At 36.2% G+C, this 27,135-nt stretch overlaps 4 protein-coding genes and 1 long non-coding RNA gene across 8 annotated transcripts; 1 reads left to right on the top strand and 4 right to left on the bottom strand.

The window, feature by feature from the left end:
• Positions 1–125: 125 nt before the first annotated feature.
• Positions 126–5,267, bottom strand: LOC131787967 (rho GDP-dissociation inhibitor 1). The gene is made up of 5 exons (XM_059105047.2): positions 4,998–5,267; positions 4,819–4,902; positions 4,487–4,563; positions 1,540–1,603; positions 126–905 (listed from the first exon to the last, which is right to left on the bottom strand). The coding sequence occupies exons 1-5, from the start codon at positions 5,167–5,169 to the stop codon at positions 709–711; spliced, it is 594 nt and encodes a 197-aa protein (XP_058961030.1). The 5' UTR covers positions 5,170–5,267; the 3' UTR covers positions 126–708.
• Positions 5,268–6,821: 1,554 nt separating this feature from the next.
• Positions 6,822–13,457, bottom strand: LOC131787970 (protein disulfide-isomerase 2-like). Its single transcript, XM_059105050.2, has 8 exons — positions 13,243–13,457; positions 12,944–13,141; positions 11,685–11,953; positions 11,027–11,131; positions 10,320–10,649; positions 9,544–9,664; positions 8,056–8,234; positions 6,822–7,687 (listed from the first exon to the last, which is right to left on the bottom strand). Exons 1-8 carry the CDS (start codon positions 13,385–13,387, stop codon positions 7,472–7,474), a joined length of 1,563 nt encoding a protein of 520 aa, XP_058961033.1. The 5' UTR covers positions 13,388–13,457; the 3' UTR covers positions 6,822–7,471.
• Positions 13,458–16,908: 3,451 nt separating this feature from the next.
• Positions 16,909–18,186, top strand: LOC136282930 (uncharacterized). Its single transcript, XR_010718515.1, has 2 exons — positions 16,909–17,047; positions 17,798–18,186. It is a non-coding gene; the product is annotated as an uncharacterized lncRNA (long non-coding RNA).
• A 1,364-nt stretch (positions 18,187–19,550) lies between these two features.
• LOC131787968 (uncharacterized) lies at positions 19,551–23,976 on the bottom strand. Of its 4 annotated transcripts, none has more exons than XM_066171018.1 (6): positions 23,724–23,976; positions 23,481–23,560; positions 22,248–22,340; positions 21,688–21,723; positions 20,934–21,080; positions 19,551–20,533 (listed from the first exon to the last, which is right to left on the bottom strand). In XM_066171018.1, exons 3-6 carry the CDS (start codon positions 22,330–22,332, stop codon positions 20,274–20,276), a joined length of 528 nt encoding a protein of 175 aa, XP_066027115.1. In that variant the 5' UTR covers positions 22,333–22,340; positions 23,481–23,560; positions 23,724–23,976; the 3' UTR covers positions 19,551–20,273. The 4 variants fall into 4 exon arrangements, with proteins under 4 accessions (XP_066027115.1, XP_058961031.1, XP_066027116.1 ...); XM_059105048.2 differs by adding an exon at positions 23,056–23,146 and having other exon boundaries at positions 23,481–23,976; XM_066171019.1 differs by lacking the exon at positions 21,688–21,723 and adding an exon at positions 23,056–23,146 and having other exon boundaries at positions 23,481–23,976.
• A 188-nt stretch (positions 23,977–24,164) lies between these two features.
• On the bottom strand, positions 24,165–27,106 carry LOC131787974 (uncharacterized). The gene is made up of 5 exons (XM_059105056.2): positions 26,990–27,106; positions 25,874–25,966; positions 25,564–25,599; positions 25,257–25,403; positions 24,165–25,048 (listed from the first exon to the last, which is right to left on the bottom strand). The coding sequence occupies exons 2-5, from the start codon at positions 25,956–25,958 to the stop codon at positions 24,624–24,626; spliced, it is 693 nt and encodes a 230-aa protein (XP_058961039.1). The 5' UTR covers positions 25,959–25,966; positions 26,990–27,106; the 3' UTR covers positions 24,165–24,623.
• Between the last annotated feature and the right edge of the window lie 29 nt (positions 27,107–27,135).

The raw sequence follows: 27,135 nt of genomic DNA on the forward strand, positions 1-27,135 counted from the left end.
TACCTGAAATAGCAGTTTCATTAATTGTCTCAACCCTTAAAAAAAAGCATCCACAACTCGCAATAGGATTCTGGGTTGTTGAGTAGGGAAGGGAGAGCAGGAAAGTTAAAATAGCAGTCAAGGTATAAATTTGATTCTCTTCTATTTTGGGCAAAAACTTTATTTGTAACTGGTTGCATGCAAGGACACCCAAGGGATCTTCCATCTAACACGGTACATTTCACAGCACACAAAGGAAAGCTAGGTAAATGAGGGGACTACCAGCAGTTCTCTTTCTCCAGGTAGTCCGCCATGCCAGCCAAAAGAAATAAAACAACAAGACTGTGACAAAACAAACTCCTTAAGTGAAGCAAAGAAATTTTTCCATCAATGTCAATTAACTAAATTAATAAAGATTGCTTGAGGTCTAGATGGATGGATCTTATTATTGATCATGTCAACGGTTATTTTCACACAATCTCAAGACATAACAAAAGCTTCAAAATATTATGACAACATCTTTATACAGATTCTAACATTACGTTTGTAGTTATTTCTTCTTTTGATAATCACTGCCAGTCAAAAAAAGTTACCTGAAGACAAAAAAAGTGCATACAGTGTAGCATCAAATTCAAACTTAAGAAAAAAAAATTTCCAAATATAGACTGTCTTCCTACATAAAAAAAAAAAAAAACTAATTTCTACGTCTTGACATGTGTCGAATAGCTGTCATTCCCAATCTTTTTTAATATCAAATCCCCATTCCCACTCAAGGTAACAGTTCTTGTCATCATCAATAAACTTGCTCTTTGATGTATAATGGCCTCGAGCTAACATTCCCTTAGGTGCTTCATCACATGGGGTTAAGTATTCTTGAGGATCTGCTTTCGGACCATAACTTCCTACCATCAAGCTACTTTTGTCAACTGAAACACAAAGGGGAAAGCAAAAGAATGTTCACAATTGGATGATCAGTAAACAATAACAAAATGCCAACAAATATCTCTTTAATGTGGCATAAGTTCAGGCGTGAAATTGTGCCTAATACAGGCGCCAATGCACCTAAATTTTTCACTTTGGCAACCAAATCCTGAAAATTAGTCACCAAATTGGTGACTAGAATACTTCATCATAACCTTACCTAGAGATATAGTGAATTAAAAAGATTTGCAAAGATAAATTCGCAGCAAACTTCCACGTTGAGTTTGTTTCCAAAATACAGCACATGTATCTCGATCAATGACTAGACACCATCTTGGATTTTGGTGAGCCTGAACTTTGTATATAATCTATTCTAGTGTCCACTTTGTAGCATGTTAAATTAAAGACCTTTTTCCTAACTTAATTTTTGAGGGTCTATCTAGAATGCTGACCGTATAAAAAAGTTTTGTTTGTCTTCAAAAATGGTGACCACCTTTTTTTTAACTGGCTACCACTTTGAAAAATTTAGGAGCCAAGTGGCTATCAGAAAAAAAAATTAATTTCATGTCCTGAAATTAGTAATAAATTAAGTTATTTCCTCATAAATCTTAATCTACCATAATGTTGACCTACACTTACCTCTAATACCTTTCCTGAAGGTCACTTGATGAAATCTAAGACCAGCCACAATTTCACGTACCACCTGGAAATTTTTTTTAAAAAAACAATGATTTGTAACTAAGATCTTACAATGGGCACGAGTTATATTGAAAAAAGTGGTTCATCCAACCACATGGAATGCATCAGCAATAACGCACACTTCTACAGACTAGAATGATCAACTAATCCTGGGGTTTTTCCAATAAATAAAACCTGTGGAATTCACTGCTGCATATCTTTAATTTCACCCACTAAAAAAAAAAAAAAAGAAAAAAAGAAAGAAACTTGGATTGCAAAAGATGCATTTTTTGTTTCAAAGCAGGAGGTTTGTTTGCAATTATAAGCAGAAGAAACTCAGAAAACATCTAAAGTGCAAATACTTTGCAATTGTGAATCAAAAACTGATGTACAAATAGAAAACAAGAGAATCTGGTTTGGTCAGGCAAAGGAAGGTGAGGATCATAGCATCAAAATTTGAGAACATTCAAGAGCATGTGCATTGATGCAGACAGGATATTGTATAATATTGTTTTTGTAGACTGCCTGTTGAAAGTGTTATGTATTATGTGATTTTGGATGGTTACCATCATTCTGGATCTTTCTGTGACTTTTTGGGAGTTTCCAAGAACATGCTGACTCAAATTTCAGTAGCCTTTAACCATATGTCCTTTCAGAGGACTCTTGTGTGAAACTAAGGCAGCAGGTTAACATGTCAGCTCATGGAAGATTTTGATTAGAAATAAAATGACAAGTTAAACAACTTTTATGAAGGAGACTAATATTTAATGAACATTTGCCAAAGTTAAACAGCATAGACTCCATTCGAAGCCAGTTTGTTCTGAAGGGAACTTATTCTCCATTAAGTGCCCTACTGAGGTAGCCACCTACAGAGTGTACTTCAAATCTTATTGAAAGCAGTGCAAGTCACATACAAAAGTTCACGAGGATGCTACCACTCCATTCCTATTTTGAAATCCCAAGTGAAAGCCCCCTGCAAATTCTTGATCCAGTTTAATCAAAAGCTATTTTAAAACTAGATGCTGTGACATTCATTTTCATGATGCTAGCTGCAGCATGAATATTTTTATTGATGAAATTAAGTAAGAGATCATTAAGCACGTATTTCAATATAAAGGTGTAGCTATCATTGAGTCCTTGTTTACAGTATTGTTAACATTTAAGCTTTTAAGCATTTTCCAGCTTTCTTATCTCTAAACTATCTGTCAAGCCTAACATCAGTATACATGTTCTCCATAGTAACTCTAATCATCTCCTTAGGTGCTGACAAGTAGAATTCAATTAAAATCAAGAGCTTGTCAAGTTTCAGATCCTTTCTTTAATTCTCAAGAGCCTGATGTTTGATTTAGCTGGAATATCTTATTAAGAAATTTGATGTCAATCACCCTCAGGAGTTAAAGGGTTAACCCTTTCACTACCACAAGTGACCAAGACAGAATTTCTCCTTACAATATAAATACAATATCAAGCAGGTAGGTGATGAGAATAGAGAAAAATATCAATTATGGGATTATTGGTTGATGCGATACCAAATTCTCCAAACTAACATCATAAGAATGGTATGGCAGATAGTAAGGAGAATTACTTATTAGATCTTGGGAGTGAAAGGGTTAAAAGACATTAGCTTTGGAGGAGGACCATATTAAAAGTGCTTCAGCACAAGCCTTTCTTCAAAGTGTGAGGCCTTGACCAATACAAGCTAGAGAGAGGTCTGCAGAGAGGGGACACTGAAGATGATGGCCTGCAAGGATGATATTGTTTTCCAAATCTAGCCCCTAGAAAGGAGTCAGTATTTTGGAAACTTGATCATTAGCCAATTGAATTTGACAATAGTATAATCAATAAGGCAGAAAATCTCATGTAGCAAGGATTTTTTTCCAAGAGATTGATATAAATTGAGTGATAACACCAAAAGAGAGCTGCAAAAAAACCCTGCCAGTTGTGCCTAGCTAGTGAGTGATCTTTCAACTCCGGATATGGATCTGTAAGACCAAGGATGGATGGAAAAATTCAATTGTCAAAGTCAAATCACGATGAAAGCTGCAGATAAGTATTGTTGGTCATGTGGGAAGTAGTACAGTCTATTAAGCCGGCAAGCAAGTTCTCATTACAAGCACTGTAACACAAGCATTTCTTTGCTTGCAAGGTCTGAGTCCTTGAGTTAATTGAACCTTTTACCTGCCCTGATCTCAACAGTGTGGGATTCCTGGGCCATAATTAACTCCAATGTGTTATTCATTTTCTACCCTCTGTTTTTCAGATTTCTCTGATTTAAGCTAATGCAAAAAAATCCCCTGCATTGTGCTAATTATAACATTTTCCTCTATTTGACATCTTAAAGTCCAATAGAGTACTCCCTTTCTAGCATGAATTTCACGTTAACATTTCCTTTGTCTTTATGTAAAAGATAACAGAGACAACGCGGAAATAAAAACTTGTAGAATTTCCTTATTACATGACATTCTGCAGTCAGAAAATTGCACATAACTTTCAGTCTAGACAATAGTAACTCTAAAAACATGGATGACACAAAAACAATGATTCAAAGATAAATCTATCTGAGTAAATTGTTGACATCAAAAGGATCATTACTAAACAAAAGTCTGCTTTTCAAATAGGGTGAAGAATAATTAACTTTCAAAATTGACACTCACAATGATTTCTCCTGATGAGCTCATGTCGAGTACAATTTAGCTCGTAAATTTACGAATCTCTATCACCACAAAACGCAGACTGAGCGCAAAAGAAGAAGGAAATGGCAAAATCACAACTGATTGAAAAGGCATACTTGAACACTCTTTAATTAATACAAGACTGAAACTGCAATTACTTAAATGTAACAAGTACGATATTACAGCACGGTTCTGCCATTTTAGTACAATGTCAACACTAATATGCAGGAATTTACCTTGAATGTTATTTTGATTTTGTAACTGGCCCCTTCTTTGATGACTATTGGTTTTTCTTTAAGTTTGCTCAGGTCTCCTGCAAAACCAAAGGTGAACACAACAGAGACTTAAGCTGGTCGGATCGCTCGAAATTAGAAGCTTTCTCTTCATGATAGTTACTTCACCGTAGTTCTGATCAGCTGGTAAATTTTGTCACGCACAATGCGCTACATTAGGGCCACAAAAGGTCGGAAGAACAGACGTTATGAATAAGAATACACCATTCCAAAGCAGAGACGGAACCAAAAAGGACATTCCAGGATTACGGTTGTGAAAAGAGCAAGATACAAACCTGTGAGATCTAACTCGATATCGGGACGACCTTCCACGATCACTGACATTTTTAAGACCTTCACGTTGGGACCACCTTCATCAGCTAGAAAACAGAGAGTCAAAAATATCCTTGTATCAGGATCAGAAAAATAACTACCCAATATTGAAAAATGTAATGATCACTTTCTCTTGGGATACCTGCTGCCCCCGCACCGGCGAGTAACATTTGCTTGTACCTAACCAAAGACTCGTCATCCGCGTCCAACGTTTGAATTTCTTGCAAAGTTTTCTGAGCGGGAGGCTTGTAACCCGGAGTTTCTTCTGGTTCTTCGTCTTCAATTGGGGTTGGAACTTCTTCTTCTTCAGCCATGGTAAGTTCAGTCGAGCTAATATATTTATATTTCCTGATAGACTTTAACAACCATTTACCTCCAGCTCTCTTCTCAGAATCTAGTAGAACCACCCCATGACGTCAGAGCTTTAGTACAACCAATCATTTGCGTTTTCACATCAAGCTCGACGAACAACCAATGAAAAGTCTTTTTCGATTGGGAGGCTGTAATGTTCTTCTCGAGTGTCTTTGCACATCGTCCACGTTGCTTATGTAGTTACCAAAGGCTCCAGCCTGAAATGTTTTTACTAACTGAAGTCATTCTGACAAGCTTAGCATCTATAAAAGGAGACGGGAGGGGTTAAGGGATAATGAGCATGAAACATGATCCGATGGCCGACAAAATCTAACATGAGGCGATGAGATGTCACGAGGAAACTGCACGCTTTCCAACGGATATTTTTATGTCCCGAAATTCTAATAAGCCAAGAATGAACGTCAAGGAACTGCTAAATGCGAAATGAAGCAACTTATGAACCACACTGATTTAATCGTGTAGAAATTGACTTCAATTCTGAGCCTCCTTCATAATTTTCATTCAGGGACTTTTGGCGGGGGGGGGGGGAGGGGGGTTATTGTGAGACATCAGAAGAAACCGTCATAAGCGCGAAAAACATGGAGAACGGAAAGCATATTGAGATAAATGATCATAGTGGGAAGAACCACAATGGATGTTCTGCGGAAGAGGTTACACATGTTTTTGGCACAGGATCTGAGGGATTAAATGATATCCATATCGCTGTGGATTTAGACATTACTAATACTAGTTATAGTTCTCACTAGAGCTGCCCCCGCCCTACAGTACCATTTTCTTTTTTTTTTTTTGAGTTGGGCTTGTTTACAGTTGTGTAGTTATGACCATTTGCGGGAAAAACGTTGATACCTTGCGGCCGTGCAAGCGATCAAATCGAGATTTTTTTTGGTTACGATCAACCGAAAACACCTACATTCTCTCTTCTCCAGTCTTCTCTATACTAGGACAAATCTCGTGTCAAAGACGCCGATCCTAAAAGTCCTCGCGCGCGTGTCTTTTTACTGGCAGCCCATGACCATTTGCGGGAAAAACGTTGATACCTTGCGGCCGTGCAAGCGATCAAATCGAGATTTTTTCTGGTTATGATCTACCGAAAATACCCACATTCCCTCTTCTCCAGTCTTCCTCTATATTACGCGGGGAGTCCTAAGGTGCCTCCTCGGGGGCAATGACCCAATATTACGTGACAAACCCTCATAGGAAATCCTCTCCTCATTTGTCTACTTTGAAAGACAAGGAAGTGGTCACTCAACTGAATGACGCACGATGATCAGCCAATTTATTGACCAAGAATTTGATTGTGCCGTTTTCTCTGTTTGATTAGCGATTCTTTCGAGAAAATTCTCGAGTGACGCCAACTAGCAGCTCGAATTGCAATAAGGAAATCCTTCAAAACGGTTACTTAATGTCTGAGAGAACCCTAAGAGGAAGGGGAAGATGGGGGACTGTTAAATAGTGGATTGTTAAATCCGGGTGGTAAGAAAAATGTTGGTTGTAAAACAATGAAACAATTGATGTGCAGCCAGGGTAGAACCTTTAATCTTGTTTGGGAAACTCCTGTTAAAAAAAGCCTTGAATAAATGAAGAAGGAACCCTCTTGATGCAAAATACTAAACCAAACAATACTCTTTTATTTAATGAGGAATTTTTAATTGAAAGCTTTTTTTCACTTTTTTTCTGTTAAATTAAACCTTCACACCGATAATTGCCATAAATAAAATAAAACAATTTATAAGCCAGGTGGTGAGAGGTTTATTTTGAGTGTGAGTTGAAGAAACTTCCAAAAAAAAGATTTGAAAACCTATTAACTATTTGAAAACACACAAGAGTTTAAAACATATTACCTAACCAGAGGTCACAGAATATAATGCTAGGAAAGAGAAATAAGTAAAAGTCTTTCACAGTGATGTGGTACAGAGATGATTATTCCTAAATTTTATGCTCCTAACTTATCTTAGTGCAACGAAAGCTTAATTAAATGGAGTCCTGAACCAATGAGTTCATCAAAAAGATGCAGCAGGAAAGTCTTCAACTAGGAAAACATTTTCTTGCAAATCACAGAGCAATATTAATTTCTTTTGTCGGACTAGGATAGTCTAGAACTCAAAAAACAGCTCCTAATAGTTTGGAGTTGAACTTTCAAAATGGTTGGCCACAGTTGTATTTTGTTTTTTGGAAAAAGTTCATTACATTCTCTTACATTAAGAAATCATCTGCAGCTCAAATTTAAAAACCAGATAAGACAATTTAGAGCTCATCTTTGGTTGCCTCTGTTCCATCAGTTTCTTCCTCAGCACCTTCAGACTCGTCACCTTCACCCTCAGGCTCTTCACCCTCCACACCCTCCCCTTCTTCTTCTGGGGCTGGTTCTTCACCTTCTGTGGGTTCTTGGTTTACTTTACCATCAGATTCAAGAAACTTGACAAAATCATCAAGAGTTCTGCCACCCTTGTAATCTACAATCTGATACAGAAAAAAAAAGAAGCATTTTCATGACATAGGAGACTCTAAGGGGAATGACTGCATCTCACAAAATAAGGCTCAGATCAATTTCAGCTAAGATTTCCCAAACATAAATTAGAAAAAGATCAAATTCAATCTTTTGGCACTTGTAAAGATGATCGTTACAATCAAAAGGAAATTAGACAGCTCCCCAATCTTTAACACTATTCTCCAGATGGTCATAAGCATCTCTGCTTGTTTGGAATGATGACAAGGCATTGCTGTTACACTTAATTTAACAAACTTCCCAGAGACAATTCATTACAAAGCAAAACTATATTGATAATTATAGCAAGTAAATAAAAATTTGTTTTCAGAATGTTTCCTACCTCATCACTATCTTTAGGGAAGTATTTAAGAGTAGGAAAGCTTTGAATCTTAACACTCTCTACTTCATTGGCTGTGGAGTCCATCTTGGCAACGACAATATCATCACGGTCTTTAAACTTCTCTCCAAGTTCATCCCAGATTGGAGCTAATTTCTTACAATGACCACACCATGGGGCATCTGTTATGGCACAGAAAAAACAAATAATGTTAATAGCGGAGCTTGCAGAGCGTAGCCCCATAATTATACAAAATAGTAGTAACCCATCAAGCTGAAAAAATTTGGATGTGCGACTGTACAACCATACAAAGTGCTACTTTTAACATGCGTGGTCAACTGTACCATGGGTACACTAACGCCACAGCTTTGTTCAGTAGTCTAGTGGTCTCCAAGTCGGACAACCCGGGTTTTGATCCTGGCCAGGGCAAGACATTGTGCCCTTGAGACGTGTGGGGAAAAAAAAAAATGTGAGCTCTGCTTTAAGGCTTGGCTAAATCTATACATTAGCCTTTACTGACTCTTAGCAGGATTAATGTAACACAATAGCAGGTGGAGCTAAAAAAATCAATGACACAAAACAAGGCTTAGAGCCTGGTTTGACTAACACAAGGCAGATAAGTTGCCCATTTACAAGATTAGTATAACCCTTTAATTCCCAAAAATTATTAACATATTACTTATCCCTATGATATCCATTTTATCATTCACAGGGCGTGAAATTGCACCTAATACAGGCGCCAATGCGCCTAAATTTTTCACTTTGGTGACCTAATCCTGAAAGTTAGTCGCCAAATTGGCGACCAGAACGTTTCATCATAACCTTACCAAGAGATATAGTGAATTAAAAAGATTTGCAAAGATAAATCTGTGGCAAACTTCCTCGTTAAGTTTGTTTCCAAAACGTAGCACATGCATCTCGAGCGATAACTAGACACCATCTTGGATTTAGATGAGCCTGAACGTTGTATATCATCCATCCTAGTGTCCACTTTGTAGCACGCTAAAGATCTTTTCCCTAACTTAATTTTGGAGGGTCTATCTAGAATGTTGACAGCGTAAAGGAAGATTTTGTTTGTCTTTGAAAATGGTGACCAACTTTTTTTGAATTGGCTACCACTTTGAAGAATTTAGGAGCCAGGTGGCTATCAGAAAAAAAAAATTAATTTCACGCCCTGATTCAGCAAACAAATAATGAATATAGCTCAAAATAATCAGGTATAATTTATTATCTTGATCAAACATCAAATCCTCGCAACTTGTTTATATGGAAATGTGTTGCAGCCAGAGTAGGTAACTGACAATAGATCTAACGCGAAAGGTTTAAGAACCCAACTTGGTACATTAAGATCATAAATCCAGTCTTTTCACTGCTTGGGCACCTTATCAAGCTGGCATGACCTCCAACAGAGACCGTAGTCTTACATGCAAACTGAACACAAGGGCACTTTTAACAAAATCCCAGGAATAACATAAAAAGAACATCACTTACAGAATTCTACTAGAACAGCCTTGGTTTTGTCCTTGACTACTTCATCAAAGTTCTTTCCGACCAGGACCTTGACAGGTTTGGCATCCCAATCCTCTGGGATTTCTTGACTGAGTAAATGAGGCTGAAAATTAAATGCAAACAGAATAAGAAAACTCTGTCACCAGACAAAGACAGAGGTGGTAGTTGTTACATTACCATCAACATCAAATCCCAACAACCAAAAGTGGGAGGGTGAAAAATCATTCTTTCTAAGAGCACTTCCCCCTTACTTCTTCCCTACAAAAGTGTTCAATGCTTCACCCTACGAAAGATAGCTTAAATTTACCTCACAATTTCATTACACTTTCAAACAAAAGGCAAGGGGAATTAAGAAACTAAAATCATTCTATCACAACAATCTACAATAGCCACTTGTTATCAATTCCATGAGTATAAGTAGCCTGCATAGCTCAATAATGAACAGTTGTAAATTAAGAAAACAAGAAAGGAAACATGAGCCTGCCTTGTTGATAATTTTTCAACAACTAATAGATTTGAACTAACACAATTAGATTATTAGGACTCGATTTCTATGCATAACATTCAGTTTGAGCTTTGCCCTCAGCAACTATCACAAGACAGTAATCTCAAACCCATGATGTAATTGTTTACATCTCTCCAGATTCTCAGATCCAGTGAACCATAACTTTCAGATCTTGGAAGATTGAAGGATAATTAATCAAGCCAGTAGATTTATGAACATTAACATCACTTACAGCTTAGAAAGAAATTATTACCTTGAGTGATCCATCAAGAACTGAGGAGACAAAAGCCTTGACATTCTCAGTGGTAACTTCAGTGGTTTCGGCCTTGTATTTTGTCATGTCATCTTCTGCCAAGTTGATCAGGCGGACGGTTGGGATTTCCTTAGTATCAATTCCGAAGAATTCTGAGATACGGCTGTTGTCTTCAATATTAGTGTCAACAAGCACAAAGAGAACTTGTCCTTTGAATTCCTTAGCTGCGGCTGAAAATGCTTCTTGGATGGCCTGGAAATCTTCAGCCTCTTTGCTTGCAAAGAGCAGAACATGCTTCTTAATATCTCCTCCAAAGATCTTTGGTGCATTCTAGAAGAAGATAAAATTGTGTTAGTTTTACTTTCATAGCCATAACAGCTAAGGGTGCCTCGTAATAGTTGGGAATGACTAGCCACAAGGTTTAACTCAAATGACTTCCTCTGTTTGTATAAGATCTCCCCAGTTTTATGAACAATTTTGACAATACAGCCACAATTTAATATTTCAATGTATAGTTACTTCACATATCTTATGGGTACCCTAAGTCTGAAATGAACATTTCTTCATCAAAAAAGGCCCTATGGAGTCCAGATCTAACTTTTTTAATGTTTTACTGCTCTATCATATTAAAACCCAGAAGTGATGGCAACAGAAGGCTTATCAAGGGGAGTTTATAGACACAAACATATCATGGTTTAAGATCTTACCTCATCATTGAATTCTGTCACAAGAGGCAGTTGGTTTCCTTTGACAAACTTGATGATATCTTCAGATTTGTGTTCTCCATCATAGTCAGCACGTCCTTCATCAAACTAACACAAGAACAAAAAACACTGACTCAGAGAAGATTCCCACAAAGCAACTGAATAACAATTTAACAGAAATTATCATTGATTGGTTCTCAGATTAGACTGAAATTAAACTTGGACTCATTGTGCATTTGGACCTCAACAAAGCCCCATCAAATTCCTGCATGACTAAACCTTTGAAGGAATTCCAAAGTATTTAAAATTCTTTGAATGTTTAGCTTGAGAAGCACCCTTCAAAATTTCAATTCCAACACTAAGTAATACCTATGCATATACGTTGTCCAGTGGTAAACAAGAATATTCTGGTTTCTTTAGTATTACACAATCAAATGTGTAGCTTTTCTTCCCAGATGGGAAGGCCATTTATCCTACACTATCATCACCACAGAACATCATAACAAAACCACTTCATTTAGGTCTCTCAATATTTCACATGAAGACTCAAAAATCCAGCTGAACAAGCCCTTGATTTATAATATTACAGCTGGAGGTGGGCAGCAGAGGAGTCTAAGTATATATATATTTTTTTAGATCAAAACGCATTGCTAAGCTTTACCTTCTTAAAGAGAACCACATTTTCTGCAACATTGTGTTCTTTAGCAATATCTGCGTCGTGTACGATTCCGAACTGAACGTCATCCATACCCTGGGCAGCCCCAACGAAAGCCTTAGCAGCATCAGATTCCTTGTCAGCGTAAAAACCAACAACAACAACATCACTCTTTTCTTTAAATTCCTTGACTTCATCTGCTGTTGTTAGTTCTACTGCTGGGGGTCCTGTTTTCTTTTTCAACCAAGTGATGATTTCAGATTCTGTGCGGCCACCTGTTGAAAGGAGATCCAAATATTGGAATTATGTCTACAAAATGTTCTCCTAAACAATACTTTGGATCTTAATATTACAGACAAAAGCTCAAAACATAACCAAATCAAGTTTATGTGGGCAAGTTTTTCTTTCTAGCCAGGAACACATTTTGAAGAGACTTTTCAACTGATAGAAGTGTTGAGTTGGTTAATTCTCATTGGTCCAAAAAAAAAAAAGATCAAAGGATGAATCTAATTTACATTAATCTTTTTCAAAAAAAAAAAGGAACAAAGGATAGATGGACTAGTGTAAAAATTTGGCAATGATGAATCATCACTTAGCGAGGATGGTCCATCATGTAAACTATCATCTCATATTACTCATCTAAAGTGAAACTTATGTTTGATGTCAGCTGCTACTTTACAATTTTTCCTGTTCTAGAAGACGAGTAAGACTTAAACTGCTCTCGCTACTGAAATGTGTTTAGTTGAAAAAGTAGATAATTACTGTATAGTTCTAGACGAAAAGCTAAAAAATTAGGCCGAATTTTCAACCTCTAATAAACACAATTTTCATTGTTTCTGCACTTCACGCTAATTTGATATTACAGGCCTCGTAAGTTGAACAAAGAATGTAACAAGTAAGATCATTTTCACAGAAAAATTTTTGCAACGAACACCGAGTTTGTTCAGCTAAGACAAGAACCTTTTGTATTTCCAGTATTTTCGGAGACAACAAAAGATTTACGAACATTTTCGTAGAGGCCGGAAACCCAATGAAAAAAAAAAAGAGCAAGTGATAAATGTTATGAAATGACTAATTACAATGAAAATTGATTTTCGCTGCCAACGACCTAAATCAAAATACTTACATTTTCAAGAAAAACATGGAAATTAGCAATAAATATTTTAGAAGTCTGTTAATAACATGGTTGCACGTGTAGTAGTACAAGTCTGCGCGTTTCGTTCGCGAATTACGGCTTGAAAACATTGGCTTCACTTCAAACTAACCAGAATACTCCACCGGTTTTCCCGATCTAAAGAACTTGAGGGTTGGATATCCCTGGACTTGGTACTTTTCACCGAGTTTAGTTTCTTTAGTGGCGTCAACTTTAGCAAGCTTGATGGCCGACCGTTCTTCCTTGAGTTTCGTCGCTGCTTTGGCATATTCAGGGGCAAGAGCTTTGCAATGTCCACACCACGGTGCATCTAAAACGAAAAAAATACGCATGAGATAAACTTGTGATCTTATCGTGTTTGTAAAGTGACCATATAACAAACTCTCGCTCACAACATGTACGCTAACTTACAAAATTCAACAAGAATATGCTCATTGTCGCTTATAGCTTGATCAAAAACAGCTTCGGTCAAGACTAAGACATTTTCTTCTTCTTCGATGTCTGCTCCAAATGAAAGAGCCACAAAACTGAGGAAAAATGTTAGATAAAACTTCATCGTGGAAAGATTCTCGTGGTCACCCAATCGTACGACTGTTCAATTTTTAGAACTTGGAGTAAAGAGGGAAAATACGTGGAACCTCAAACCGGAAATAACTTTACATACCCGTCGTGTCTTGCTGTGATTGGCTGAGAGGATAGAGCCCGCAAACTGCAGTCACGGAAGTTAAATCGAATTGAATAGTGACACGTCTGTGGCAAAGTGTAGAAGAAATTTACTTAATTTGGTTGATACCAGCTGAATTCACACGTAAGTTGTGGACAAAAAAATCGTCAGGACCAAAATTGCTAATGAACAAAAGAATTCTTGTGAAATTCATGGTAACCTAAGCGATGCACCAACTAGTAACAGAATCGGAAGCAACCTTATTTCACATATCTGTATATTTTCTTTATCTTACGTCGGATTGCAAGGGAAAATAGTATGATGAATTTCCCACCCCACAACAACTAACACATTATAAGTGTATATTCACGCGGGCGAAGAGGTCTTAGTTTCTGTAATTGTTTAACCGGTGAATTCTATGTAATAAGAAACTAATTCTAAAACTTAAAAATTCATAAGTACATGACAGGCCCTCTCATCAGAAATGCACTCGATCGGTTTTCGTTTTAAATGAAGTTTAAACACAGCTGTTTTACCCTGCTCTTTTTCACCCGATCATGAATAGAGTTAGGAAAATATTAATTAAACAAAAGGCTCTCGTGCTGTTTTAGTGAGAAACCGAGATGACAAATGATTTATGCGTTAAACATGAAGTTTTTTTTATTCGTTGAACCAAACTCCTTTTTTTAAGTCCTCTGTTAGTGATAAATAATTCAAAAAAATCTACTTGAGAAACGCGTTTTCACATAAAAAAGGCAACGAGCCCTTTAATTTTATTCCTCCACATATTTTTTTCTTGTTCATTAAGTCAAAATATTGATACTCAGAACAAAAGGTTTTGTTTATTTTGATTAAAGGACAGCCTGAAGTTGTTCAGAAAACGATAAGCACTACTCCAGATCAAATCGTTATCGAAAGCCTTGATTCGTCTGTCCTTATTTAGATTTAATCGTCACGGTCAAGCCCTTATGAATCGTGTTAGCAATAATCAGCATATTTTTCGGTTTTACGGAGGGAGCATTACCAGAGTCACGATTTTTTAGGTCTCTGATATTGTTTTCCAGTTCTGTCCATGGTTCACTGTAATGTCTTGGCGGAAGAAGGTTACCGCGGTACTGAGTTGTTCTTCGTCTTAGGACTGGGCATACCGGAAGTAAAGATCACGTTGGTCTCATTTCAGAATAACCCATGACGTGAGGAATCTGGGAAGAAGGTAGTTTTATGACCGAAATAATACTTGAAAAATTTGTTTGGAGAAAATTCCAGTTCAGAATTTAGCAATAGAACATTCTATTCCCTAAGGCAAACCTTGTTTAACTTCGTTTCAACTTAAATTTAGACACTTCGCTCCATGATTCTCAGCGAGATGATTTCATATCGGGGAGTGAGGGGAAATATATCCATAAGAAAGAACTCCGCAGCAAGAGTTAATTGTTGTCATCGACTGCAGCTGTATATGAGTGGGGTAAAAAAGGAAACCCGAACTTAAGCAACAACATAGCAAACATTAAACGAAACAAGATCATAAAATGAAAGTTTCAGAAAGCCGTTATTAGCTCTTGACACGCGTGTTCTCACGTTGACAGTGGTAAGTAAGAGGAGGAGCTGGAGCAAGGGATTCGGTTGAAATATAAAGGCCTATGAATTATCACTTTCCCTTGACAAAGGAGAAAGGGGAACATGCTTTGAAGGATTCTTTATTTGCCGTACCCTTGCGCAGAAATAACGAGAGACACATTTCTTAGATTTCAACAGAAAAGACAACATAGAACTGGGGCCTGAAAAATTGCATCACAGCCGATGTCAGGAGCCCATCGTTCCTACCGATGATCACTGCTCCAACTTTGGACGAGAGTAAAATTTACATATGATAACTGGGTTATTCCTCATTTCCTCTCACCTTCGTTTTTTATTATCCTAACAACGTTTTTTTGGATGAGAAAAGGTCTTCTGACGAAGCGATCAATAATAAACCTGCACATACATATACTAATCTTAAACTGATCTATTTTTAACGATGCAAGGAATTTCAATTTCCGTTTTTTAATGATCGAACCACAAACGACTAATGTTTTGACCTAAATTACGATTAGATTACATGTAACGCTTTTGTTTTTTCAAAAAACTTCAATGCAATACACCTGCTTGAAAGAGTAGAACAATCCGTTGATGGAAGGGAAAATGAAAACAATCGAAAGAAGAAAGTCCTCGCTCAAAATCCCTTTCATTTCCAGTAAAATTGAACAATTTTCCAGGGAAATGCCTCAGAGTTTCCACCGATTATTCCACTACAATTGTGAAATAAAAAATGTAATCCAATTAAATAGTAATAAGAAAATAATGACGCTGTCGCTGTGATGTTTTATTTCCGTTAGATAAGCGTTGTAACTGTCCCTTAAATTATCAATAATCTCTCGAGCGGTCTCGAAGATGAAATATGTAAACAAAGCTGAAAATGAAAGCAAATAAGACATTCCTGCAACTTTTCATCACTCTTGCCTTTGCTTCATATATTTGTCATTATTGTTGTTACTAAAAATTCTTTGCTACCTTGGGAGCTGTCAATGGATTGTAAAATAACGTTGGAATATCACCGATGAAGGAAAGAAATAACTGGATTACCAGCAACGGAAGAAAAATCAAATTGCGAAGTATAAATCACAAGCATTTTAAAGGCTTCTTCTATAAGAAAAACCGGTATTTGCCATTCATAAACTAACGCAGAAGCAAATCAGATCGCTTTTTACATCTTCAAATTGTTTACGTAGATTGGGAGCATGGTATACATCTTTATTAATTCTATAAAAAATGATGTCGTTAGCCGCAGATTCTGCCAAACTGCAAAGAAAAATATTTTGAAAATTGTTCGTGTACGGCATGCCAAAAAGGTATGGAAATGCATATGGTTTTCAAGCATTTAAGGATGAAACTCATCTAGATCGTTGGCACCGCTACAAAATATTCCGGAAGCATTTTGAAGGCCAGACTAGCTTCCAAAATTTTTATATAATAGATGCAGATACACTGAATAAATAAACATATTGACTAGGAGGCCTGAAATTGTTTTTTCCTATATAATTTAAAATGGTCATTGCTGTAATTTCAGTCCAAAAAAATTAAATGTCACATAGAGTTTTGAGGAATTGTCGTAAGCGAATCGAATCATATCTATAGACATTTATCAGAGGGTGCATTCAGCTTACGATTTACTGCAGCAGAAAACCTTTACACCTGTAGCTATCGATTACTATTCGTTTGTCGTTGATCCGCTCTCTGATTGGTTCATTTTTCATGTTAATTGCTCACTTGCGTTGACTTTGTCTGTGCTGTCCAATGAAACAGCTCCGAATTTAAAACCTTTGCACGAACATCAGGCATAATAGAGAGCGACCGTGTAAGAAGATCGAAAGCTGAAGCGAAAGACGAGCTTCTGAAAGCTTGAAAATTCAATTTCTGGCGAACCATGGACAGAACACAGATGTTGAAAACCGTGGAAAGCTTGAGAGACCAGCTGAGAATTTCGCGTTTGCCGGTTTCTATATGCAGCAACGAGTAAGTAAACCATGATCTTGTCATTTAAATTTGTAAATCACAAGTTTATATCATGAAGCGAATATTAATTTGGGAGACGGTCTACGTACGCCGTTTATCGTTTTCCTTTTAAATTTTCGCTAAAGAATTGTGCCAGTAAGTTATTTTTTGCGATTTAAATATCCACAAAGTTTCATGCAGCGAATGTATTTGGCTAAATAGTGTATTTTCATAGAAGAAATCGGTTTATGGGCGGTTTTTTTCGACGGCTTTAACATAGCGAAATGCTTAATCTTTACTACGGCTGAATCACCGAAATCAGTGTTCAGAGATTAAATCAAAACTGTCTGTGTCATTCCCAAGAAAACAGTTGAATTTTCCGACTATTTTTTTAATTTCTCCGTGTGGTTACATGAACATGTGCCCTTTTTTTAAGTCAGGGATACCACAAGCCGAACTAGGAGTGAAACCTTGCTGCAACCTGCGTTAACAAAGCCTTTCAAGAGACAGGTTGAATTTACTTTGTGTTTATGAAAATCGCGTTTTGCCTTGAAACTCTTCTTAACTAAAATCCTTGAGGAGGACAGCTGAAAAATATATCGCTCTAATTGAGAAGAAAACCCCTCGAAGAGACCTTCATTTTCACCGAGCGCTTCTCATCGACACGTTCAAATCGCGATAACATGAATCCTTCACGCGCTTTTCTTCAGAACGGGTAAACTTTACAATCCTTTTAGTGATTGACACTTCTTTTTTAATTATTCCTTTCAGGTTAAAGGAGTATTGTACACAAAATGGCACAAAAGATCCCCTTATTCATCCACCAGAAAGACGGGAAAATCCATTCGCGGAAAAACAGAAATGTACCATACTTTAACAAACGGAAAAAACGGGTGAATCGCCAGAAGAGAGGATAGAAGTTTTTCAGTCTCAAATTAACGAATTTTTAGCCAGCTATTGCATTGTTGTCATGGAGGAGTTTTAAATTAAGCTCAGGGTGGACATTCGGTAACACTGGTCATGCATCTTTTGCATGGACTTTAACATTACTGATGATTTGAGAAAGAGATCTATTTGTGTGATGACCATTTTCGACGAGGAGTAATTAATGTTCCTGTATCCATCCTTGACATAATCGAATATATGATACATATGCCTGTTTTTCTGCCCTCAGCTGTTGTTTGTTTTACATAACTTCATTGAATTATGAATTTGAAATTGTTTCTGTCCTTCATGTAAACAGTGGACATCCCGTCGGATGTGAGAAAACATGGTCGATGTCTACTCAACGTTGAAAGTAAAAAGATCTAGTACTCCTGATAACTTGAAATGAATATTAGTTAGAGTATTTGTAGTAATTCTTATTCCGAAACAACCTGATCAACAATTCACAAATCCAACCTATTCAGGTTTGCATTTCAATTTCACAACTATTTCAGTTAGCAGGTGGGAGTTACTTTACGAATAAACTTCACTGAATCAGGGCTATTTTTTTCTTACATTATAATAACAAAAGACAGATGTGGTTTTACTGCCATTTAAGAAAAGAAAGTAATTGTAAGAAGCATTATTGTCTGGACCTTAAGACGTCCAGGTCGGTTCCGGCAGAAATAATCAAGAATTGCTGGATTGTAGATTTATACAAATATAACTTTAAGTAACAAAGCAGCGAAAATTAGGCAACATGTATCCCCTTTAAATTTACGCCTTTGCTAAGATCGGAGCCGTTAGCTAACGAGTGGTCAGTTATGACTAAAACGTAGACAAAACAGCCCGTTTTTTCAGCTGACGCTCGTCTTGGGTTTGGACAAGACTTTAAGTTTACGTGCACCATGTGGAAATCGCCATTTTTACATTCTTGGAGTTAAAGAACATATCATTGTTGAGCCACCTTGAATCTTTTCCCAAGTCAAACAAAATTTTCATCTCAAAATACGCTTGTTTCCTTTAAGTTGGTGTGTAATAAAAACATTAACGAACACAATCTCTTACAGGTCATGAATTTTTAGGAAATCTGAGAAACAGATGGATCCAATCGTCATAACTTTTTTGCTTACACGTTTTAGGTTCGTGTTCGGTTAAGTCGTAATCATGTTGAATCTACCATGAAATGGTTATGGCAAATTACCTCCATTACCTTCTCCACCTAGGAATATCTCACTAATTTCCGACGATCAAATCAGTCAGTTTATCAAAATCATTCTTACAACCTCTGAGCAGGGTTAGTTACTTCCGCGAAGTGTAAATTATTTCTAGATCTTTACAGATAAGGCGGATTTTTAAAAAAACTTTTTGCGTTTTCTCGAGCAAACTGAGGCCAAGAAAACTCGTATGGTTGCGCACCAAAGAGGGAGAAAATGTAAAGAAAATAGCTCTTGATCTTCTGGATAATACTTTTAAAAGGCAATTTTCTCAACTGAGCGTAAAATTTGAAAAAAGTGAAACTAAACTGGTTTTACTCGTTTAAGTCGCTTCCCTTAAAATGCAAACTGCGCTGGAATAAAGAAGAAATTCTCACAGAAAATGACAAAAAGCATAGTATTTAATTTAGTTATTGTCTGCTGAAGGTAAAGGCATAATTAACTCAGAAGGGATAAAGTATCGGAATAATTTACGGCCTATAATCAGGCCTAACCATACTGGGAAAGAAGGTACTGATCGTTGACTACGTAAAATAATTGCCGTTAATAGTTCTCTTTTAAGGAATTAATTTTTTTAAAAAATATAGTTAAAGGAGAATTTATGAAGCTTGTTAAGTTTCCATAAAATTTACAGCTAAGAGCCAATTCTCCCCGCTCCCGCATTTACAAGAAAACTATGACACAATGACACAACTCCGGAAAAGGTCTCTTACTGGTTGCGGTGCACGCAGGATATTTCTCAGCTGAGCATCACCACTTAGAAAATGTATTTGTACTTTCGTCGTCATGATGGAACATCAGCTGAGAAAGCTAGGAGGAAATGCTCTTGCTCAGTCAAGTTTGCGTTTCACGTTGCATGTGTGTATATCATGTAGGTACTCGCGTTCCTTCGTGTACATTTATCAAACGTGTTGCAAGTTGCCGCAAAACGCTGCGTAAGCCATCAATCTTGTGCACCGCATTGCTGTAATTTATAACATTTTTCACGTCATTACAGTGATTTCAAAAGGTAATGTCGACTGCATTACTCGGCAAAAAACCAAGAAAATTCCTGCCTACAAAGAAATATCTCAACTTGCTGGGTATAGTGATTTCATAAGTTTTAACTATAAATCAGTTTTCTCTTTGTAGACAACCTTTTTATCTCTCGTGCCGCCTCCCATCGCACGCTGTCGCTCTTGTAATTTAATCTGTTCCACCAACTTCGCTTTGTCGTGCTTGGAGCGTTTCTGAAGGGGATCTTTCGCTTTTTTACTTCTGTCCACACCATCACATATCTTGCTCAACTTGTAACAAACTTCTTTTTCTGTGTTGACCTTATCAACCCCTTTTAGGTACAGTTGTTCTATATCCTCTTCATGTTTCTCTGTGTAAAATATGAAGTTTGCCTTTGTAAAATTTCACCCTTTCAAATCTACATATCAATTCTCTTAACTGTCTTCCATGCATTTTCTATTATTTTTCTCTGACAATTTTGTGTTAAAAAAATTCCCAACTAGTTCAATATCATACTTCCTTCTCATCAATTTAATGCATGCCATTAATGCATTAATTACTCCCGATAGTGAAAGTGTTAAATAGTAGTATTGATGAAATTCTGAGCCTGCAGTGGGATGGAGGGAAGCAGTAGTCTAACAGTCAATGTGTTGAACTCTGGATCAAAGGTTAGGGTTGAAGCTTTTGCATGCAAAATTTCACAACTGTTGTTTGGAAATTTTGCTCAGTTAAAGCTCAAAGTTGTAACTTCTAATTCATTAATGACTTACCCATGAAAAATTTACAGGCGTTGACAAGAGTTATTGGCGAATATCCATACTTTTTCAAATGTTTTGATCTACAAACATCCTCTATTGCTTCTACCACCTGCAGCTCTCTGGGATCTGAGCTCTTTTTTGCCAAAAACTTGTCTAGCTCTGGAACACAAAGTAAAGAACATTGTCATTTTTGTTTTTACTCATGTTACCTCTGAATAAAAATTTATAGAGGAAGGAAGAGGGCTAGCATCTACTTCTTTTTCCAAAATAAAGGCCTCCTATTACTCAAATACATGTAATACTTTTCAATTCAATTTTTTAATATTAAATTTGTTGTAGACTCATATGAAATATAATAAAACATAAAAAATTCAGTTTCATTTGGTAGATGTTGTAAACTGTACACGTTTTAGTAAATTGCATTAAATGTAGAGTGAAAAGTATTGTTTATTGATCCCTGTACATTAAAATATCAATAAAAATTTTCAATCATGAAAAAGCTAGCTTCTTGAGGCATATCAATGTAATCGAGCCATCTCTTAGTAATGGAGAAAAAATCAGTCATCTTACATAATTATCTGGTGCACATTACTTGGCAGCATTCTACATCTGAAATCTGATTCCTTAATAACTTGACTGATATTTCCCTATGGCCAAATTTGGTCAATATTTATTGAATATTGACTAATAGTAACAGATTAAAAAGTTTAAGAAACATACAGAGCTCACAGCAGTAAATAAAAAAGAAATTGTACTAAAAATTTACCTTTCATAACAGCACTACAGGTCTCACAATAAACTCCTGACATGAAAGAGGTTAATTACACAAAAAACTCAAAATAAGAACTTGATCTAAAGTAACTAATTAATTGTAACCTTGGTATGGTCGAGTGTGAATTTTGGGTGAACAGCTTTTTCAAGATATGTATTTTTAGGTGATGTTAGTTTAGAATTTTCTACCTTCTTACTCCGGAGGGAATTTAATCAAAAAGTGATAAATTTTCAAATGGAATGAAACAATATTAGCATGCAAAAGCTGCAAATAATCTACAGAGATTTTTATTTTTTTGATTGTCTCAGAAGCCTCTAAAAAGTAATTGATGAACATGGAGAGCTTGGAGTAAGGGTTAGTGCCAAAGACAAACCTATGAAAAAGATAAACAAAAAAATGAAAAATACAGCCAGAGAGAGAGAAAGGGAGAGAGGAGGGAAAAACCACTTCTACAGCAAAAAAAATAAATAAAAAATAGAAAAAAGCTAGCTAGTTGGTGTACCATTTTGTCAGCTTTTTTGATCCTCATAGACAAATTTGATTAAAGCACAAACCTTGAGATATATTTGGAGGCAATATTAATCCAGATATAGGAAGGCATAGCACTACAGCCAAAGTAATTCTACATAGAATGAACATTTTTGAACCTAAAAAAAAACATACAGAAACACAAGGTGTCAATGATGCTATGATGACACATGCCATTCAATAAGTTTCATAAATGTTCTGATTTCCTGACCAGATTTTGAATTGTATTTGGGTTGTACCTTTTGATTCAACTACTCAATTTTTTTTTGAATTTATGCAAGTATTAAAATGTTTCAGATTTACTTGTTTTTATCCTGACTCAAGAAAATAAACTATTAACATAAAATATTGTTAGACCTAAAAAATTTGCTGTTACAAAAAAAGAGCAAAGATAGATGAAACAAAAAAAATGAAGAAAATATAAAATTAAAATTTAATTTAATTTAGAATTTAAATGCCTGGAATATTTGCATACCACTTAAATTATAAGGAAAAAGTTCCCCAACCCCTCTCTTTATGGCTAAATGTGAGGAAATTGAAATAGCTCAGAAATATATGATGTAAACGAATGTAACATAATTTTCGTCCAAAACTCTCATCAAGCTAATGTTTTGTTAACTGAACTTTTTCTGGAGAGGTATGTAAGCAAGGTTGAATTTACAACAGTAGTGTTATTGAAAACTTGTGGCTTACAGACTTAAGTGATAAAAGAAAATAGTAACCGACCATCAGAAATTATTTTACGTCAAGGGTCAAAAGTGATTTCATTGATAGTTGTCACACTCTCAAAATCTATGCTCGTGCATATTTATCTAATTTATGTTTGACTTTCACCTGAGTTAATCATCTTCCAGCCCGTCAGCCAATGGGTATCGAACAACGCAGCCTCCAAACCAACGCGGCAATTTAAAAACAAAATCTTTAGCTGATAATCGTAAATTCAAGCCAAGCTTTTAATTATTGATCTTTAGCAAGATTAGGACAAAAAAAAGTGCTTAACAAAATAAGGGTATAATGAACACTACCACCTTATTTAAGTAAGGGTCCATCTAGCGATTAGCGGAAAGATGACCATTGGAAAGCCAGTGAGCACTGAAATTGACCGCGAGAGCTTAAAAAATCAGCTAGTAGGACAATAAATAAACCTAGTCGCAAGGAAAATGATGAAGGTTGACGCTAACTGGCCTCAAACTCAACCTATTTCCATTTGGAAACGAAAATAGTAAGAACACTAGCACAATATATTAAGTATACTTTACCTGACTGAAAACTATTTCATGTGCAATTTGAGAGCTGGACGAAGTGACACTCCGGAAGGAAATGCCTTACTCAGATCACCCTACAGGTCAGATGCCGCGTAGCGTTAGTTATTTGATACATTCATTGAATTCTTTGCTGAAATTTGGAATAATCGATCTCAGAAAATAACTCATAGATACTAAGATATGTAAACTTTGATCCCCTGAATCCGCCTCATTAATACTCAGACGAATAAAACTCACTCTCCTTCAGTTTTCTCGTGATGTTTCGAGAAATTTGGTGGGTTTTTGGGATACTTGACTCCTCTCCTCTTCACCAACGCTCCTCCAGATACATAGAAAATCATTAAGGGCACAGCTCCCAAGACTGCGCAGGGCCGAGGAAACCAAGAAAATCACCGAAATTTTTCCCATTTCCAAGTGTAGCTCTCCTCCCAGCTTCAGGCACTTGTAAGGCCGATTGAGGCGCAGGATCCGTGTCATTCGTGCCAAAGTAGAACGCGTTGACATGTCTCCCACTACGTCATAAGCCTCCTTGATATGCGAGCCTCGTTTGTTAGTTATTTTTCCACCCATACGATGTGGACAGAATCCGAAGAGGTGAATGAAAATGATGTAGTAGTCTTATTAGGAATTAAACATTTATTTTGTGTTCAGATTTTAATTTCAATATCATAAAATTCAACTAGTAAGAAATTAAGGTAATCAAGCCTCAGTATGGAGCTTGATAAATATTTTTAAAATTTGAACCTAAGAGACATTTCTCCTTCCCGCATTTGTGTCTATGCATTGACACATTTCTATATAGGCCTCTAATTGGTTGCTGCACCCAAAGAACATATCAAGGCTAGGCACAAACCAATCAGAAAATAGACATGGATCTATGACATGATAATGGAATGTTGCCTTTGTATTTCTCTTACCTTATCAAGTTGATGCAAGATTTTGTGCAAAGTGAAACTTGCCTTTACCTTGTAAGCTTGTGAAAAGTGTAGTAGTACCTTATGAGATTTTTTACTCAAGGTGGATGTCATTTCAAAAGAAAATTACCTCTACTGCTTAGCATCAAGCCATTAAAAATTCCTGTCTAGAAGTAAACATATATATATTAATTTGCTGGGTAGACTATTTTTTTGTGTTCAACTATAATTCAGTTTTCACTTCAAAAGATTTTTTATCATTCTCTTCTTCAGCTCCTCCATTTTCTTTATCTTCATTATCTCCTCCTTCCTCTTCTTCTTCTTCTTCCTCATCATCATCATCATCATCTCCCGTGCCTCCTCCCATCCCCTGCTGTCCCAGTTGTGATTTAATCTGCTCTGCCAGCCTCTCTGCAGCTCCAGGATCATTAATATCCACATTCATGCGATGAATACCATCATCATCTTTTGAGGCTGATTCAGTCTTCACTTGCTGTGGCTGATTGTTGAAACGGTAATCAAGTGGTTCTTTCTCCTTTTTACTTCTATCCACACCTTCACATGCTTTGGTCAGCTTGTAACAAACCTCTTGTTCTGTGTTATCAACCTTGTCCATCAACAACTGTTCTATGTCCTCTTCATATTTCTCTGTGAAAAAAAAAAAAAATTACCATTGAACAAAACTTTAACCTTTTCACTTCCAACCCCAATAACAAATCCCTCTCTACCTTTTTTATTACAGTATTAGCTCTCAAAAAACTGAGCCAAAGGATAGCTGAATTGCACAATGTTGACATTGTATGTTTCATTCTGTTCAAAGTTCAAGGCTATAACTTTTAATTAATCAATAACTTACCTATTAAAAATCTGCAGGCTTTGACTGTAGTTGGTGGTGAATAATCATATTTTGAAAAATACTTTGTTTGGCAAATGTCTTCCATTGCTTCTACCACCTGCAGCTCTCTGGGATCTGAACTCTTTTTTTCCAATAACTTGTCTAGTTCTTAAACACAAAATAGAGATCATTACTATTTCTTGATGTTTGCCAATGTAACTGTTGTAACTGAAAGAAATGGTGGCAGTAGGGAGGCTAGCAGGTCATTCTTTTTCCAAGATAAAGGACTCCTGTTATTGTAAAGGACCAAATTAGGCTAAAAATGTACCTTTCATAACTGCACTACAGCCCTCACAAAAAATTCCTGAAAAAAAAATTAATGACAATGAAAAATCAACATTTACTTTGATCTGGGTTGTTTAATCACGTGAGAAGTAAAGCTCAAAAGTGACATGTATTAAATAAATATAAACATACAAGACCTATAGATGATTCATGGAACTTTTGATGGGTTTTCCAATAAAATTATTGGCTGTTTACCTCAATGGTATATCTTGTCTTGAGGTTACTTTTTGAGATAATATTTGACAGCTGTTTTACTTTTAATTGATCTATTTGAGAAGAATTTAAGCACACACCTTGGGACATATCTGATGGCAATTTTACTCCAGAAATAGGAAGGCACATCACCACAGCTAGTACAATTCTACACAAAATATACATTTTTGAACCTAAAAGATATAAATAATCAAATACTGCATTAATTTAATTCTGAATTCTATTTGATTTCTTAACTTTGATTCAATTTTAATTCAACAGTTTGATACTGAAATAATTTTGTTTTCATTCATTTAACCAAGCAATACAGCATATAATTTTTTTCCTCAGAATGAAAAGTAACACATATAATTTATTTTCATTATTTTAAATCAAATGCCTGGAATGTTTGCTTACCAGCTAAACTGGAAGCCAAATGTTTACCAAATTCGTGTTTTATGGCTACATATGTGGAGAATGAAATTACTTCAAAGCATAATTATGATGTAAGCAAGTACAATATATATTTCTTTCATTCTTAACTCCAATCTAACTAACACTATGTTATCTGCTGAGTTAATAACACAGACCTGGTTTGAAAGCAGATTTGAAATGATTAATTATTGAAAACTTGTGGCTTACAGACTTCTAGTTTAAAAGAAAATGAAAGAAATTCTATTGTAACCGACCATCGCGACCTTTTGAAGCAAAAGAGGTCAGACTGTTACATTTCAGAGATAGAATTTCGGCAATGGTCACACACTCAAAATATCTGCATGTGCACTTATCGGTTGACAACTATGAATAAATGTAAACATCCCTTAGTTAAAAAATCTGTTCGCCAGCCAATGAGTGTAAAACACCGCAGCCTTTCAAAAACAAAATCTTCAGCTGATAGATCATGAATTCAAGCCAAGCTTTCAAATTATTGACTTTTTGGACGTTTTGGAAAAAAGACAAAAAACCTCAAGGATATAGTCAGTAAGAAGCTTGTTTCAAATAAAACTTATGGGTCCATCCAACAATCAGAACCATGAAAACCAAAAAGCCTGTACGCATTGTACCCGAGAGTAGTAAATAACATTTGCAAGCGGGCCACGAACTAGTCTCAAAGAAAAATATAAATCTGGGTTTATCGTGCCTAAAACTTTTAAACATCTCTCCCTTTGAAACAGAGTAGAGAAAGATAACATCACAAAATGTAAGGTATACATTACCTGCTCGAATCTTATTTCAGTTGCGATTAGAAGAGGGACGAGGTGACAATGAGCCAACAATAAGATTAGTTTATCGTGATTAAAGAATAAAAGGACAAATTTCACCAGGCGTTCCACGTGTTCTTGTGCGATGTACTGGTGTCTAG

Source organism: Pocillopora verrucosa, chromosome 8, assembly GCF_036669915.1.
Source record: "Pocillopora verrucosa isolate sample1 chromosome 8, ASM3666991v2, whole genome shotgun sequence".
NCBI classification, from domain to species: Eukaryota; Metazoa; Cnidaria; class Anthozoa; order Scleractinia; family Pocilloporidae; genus Pocillopora; species Pocillopora verrucosa.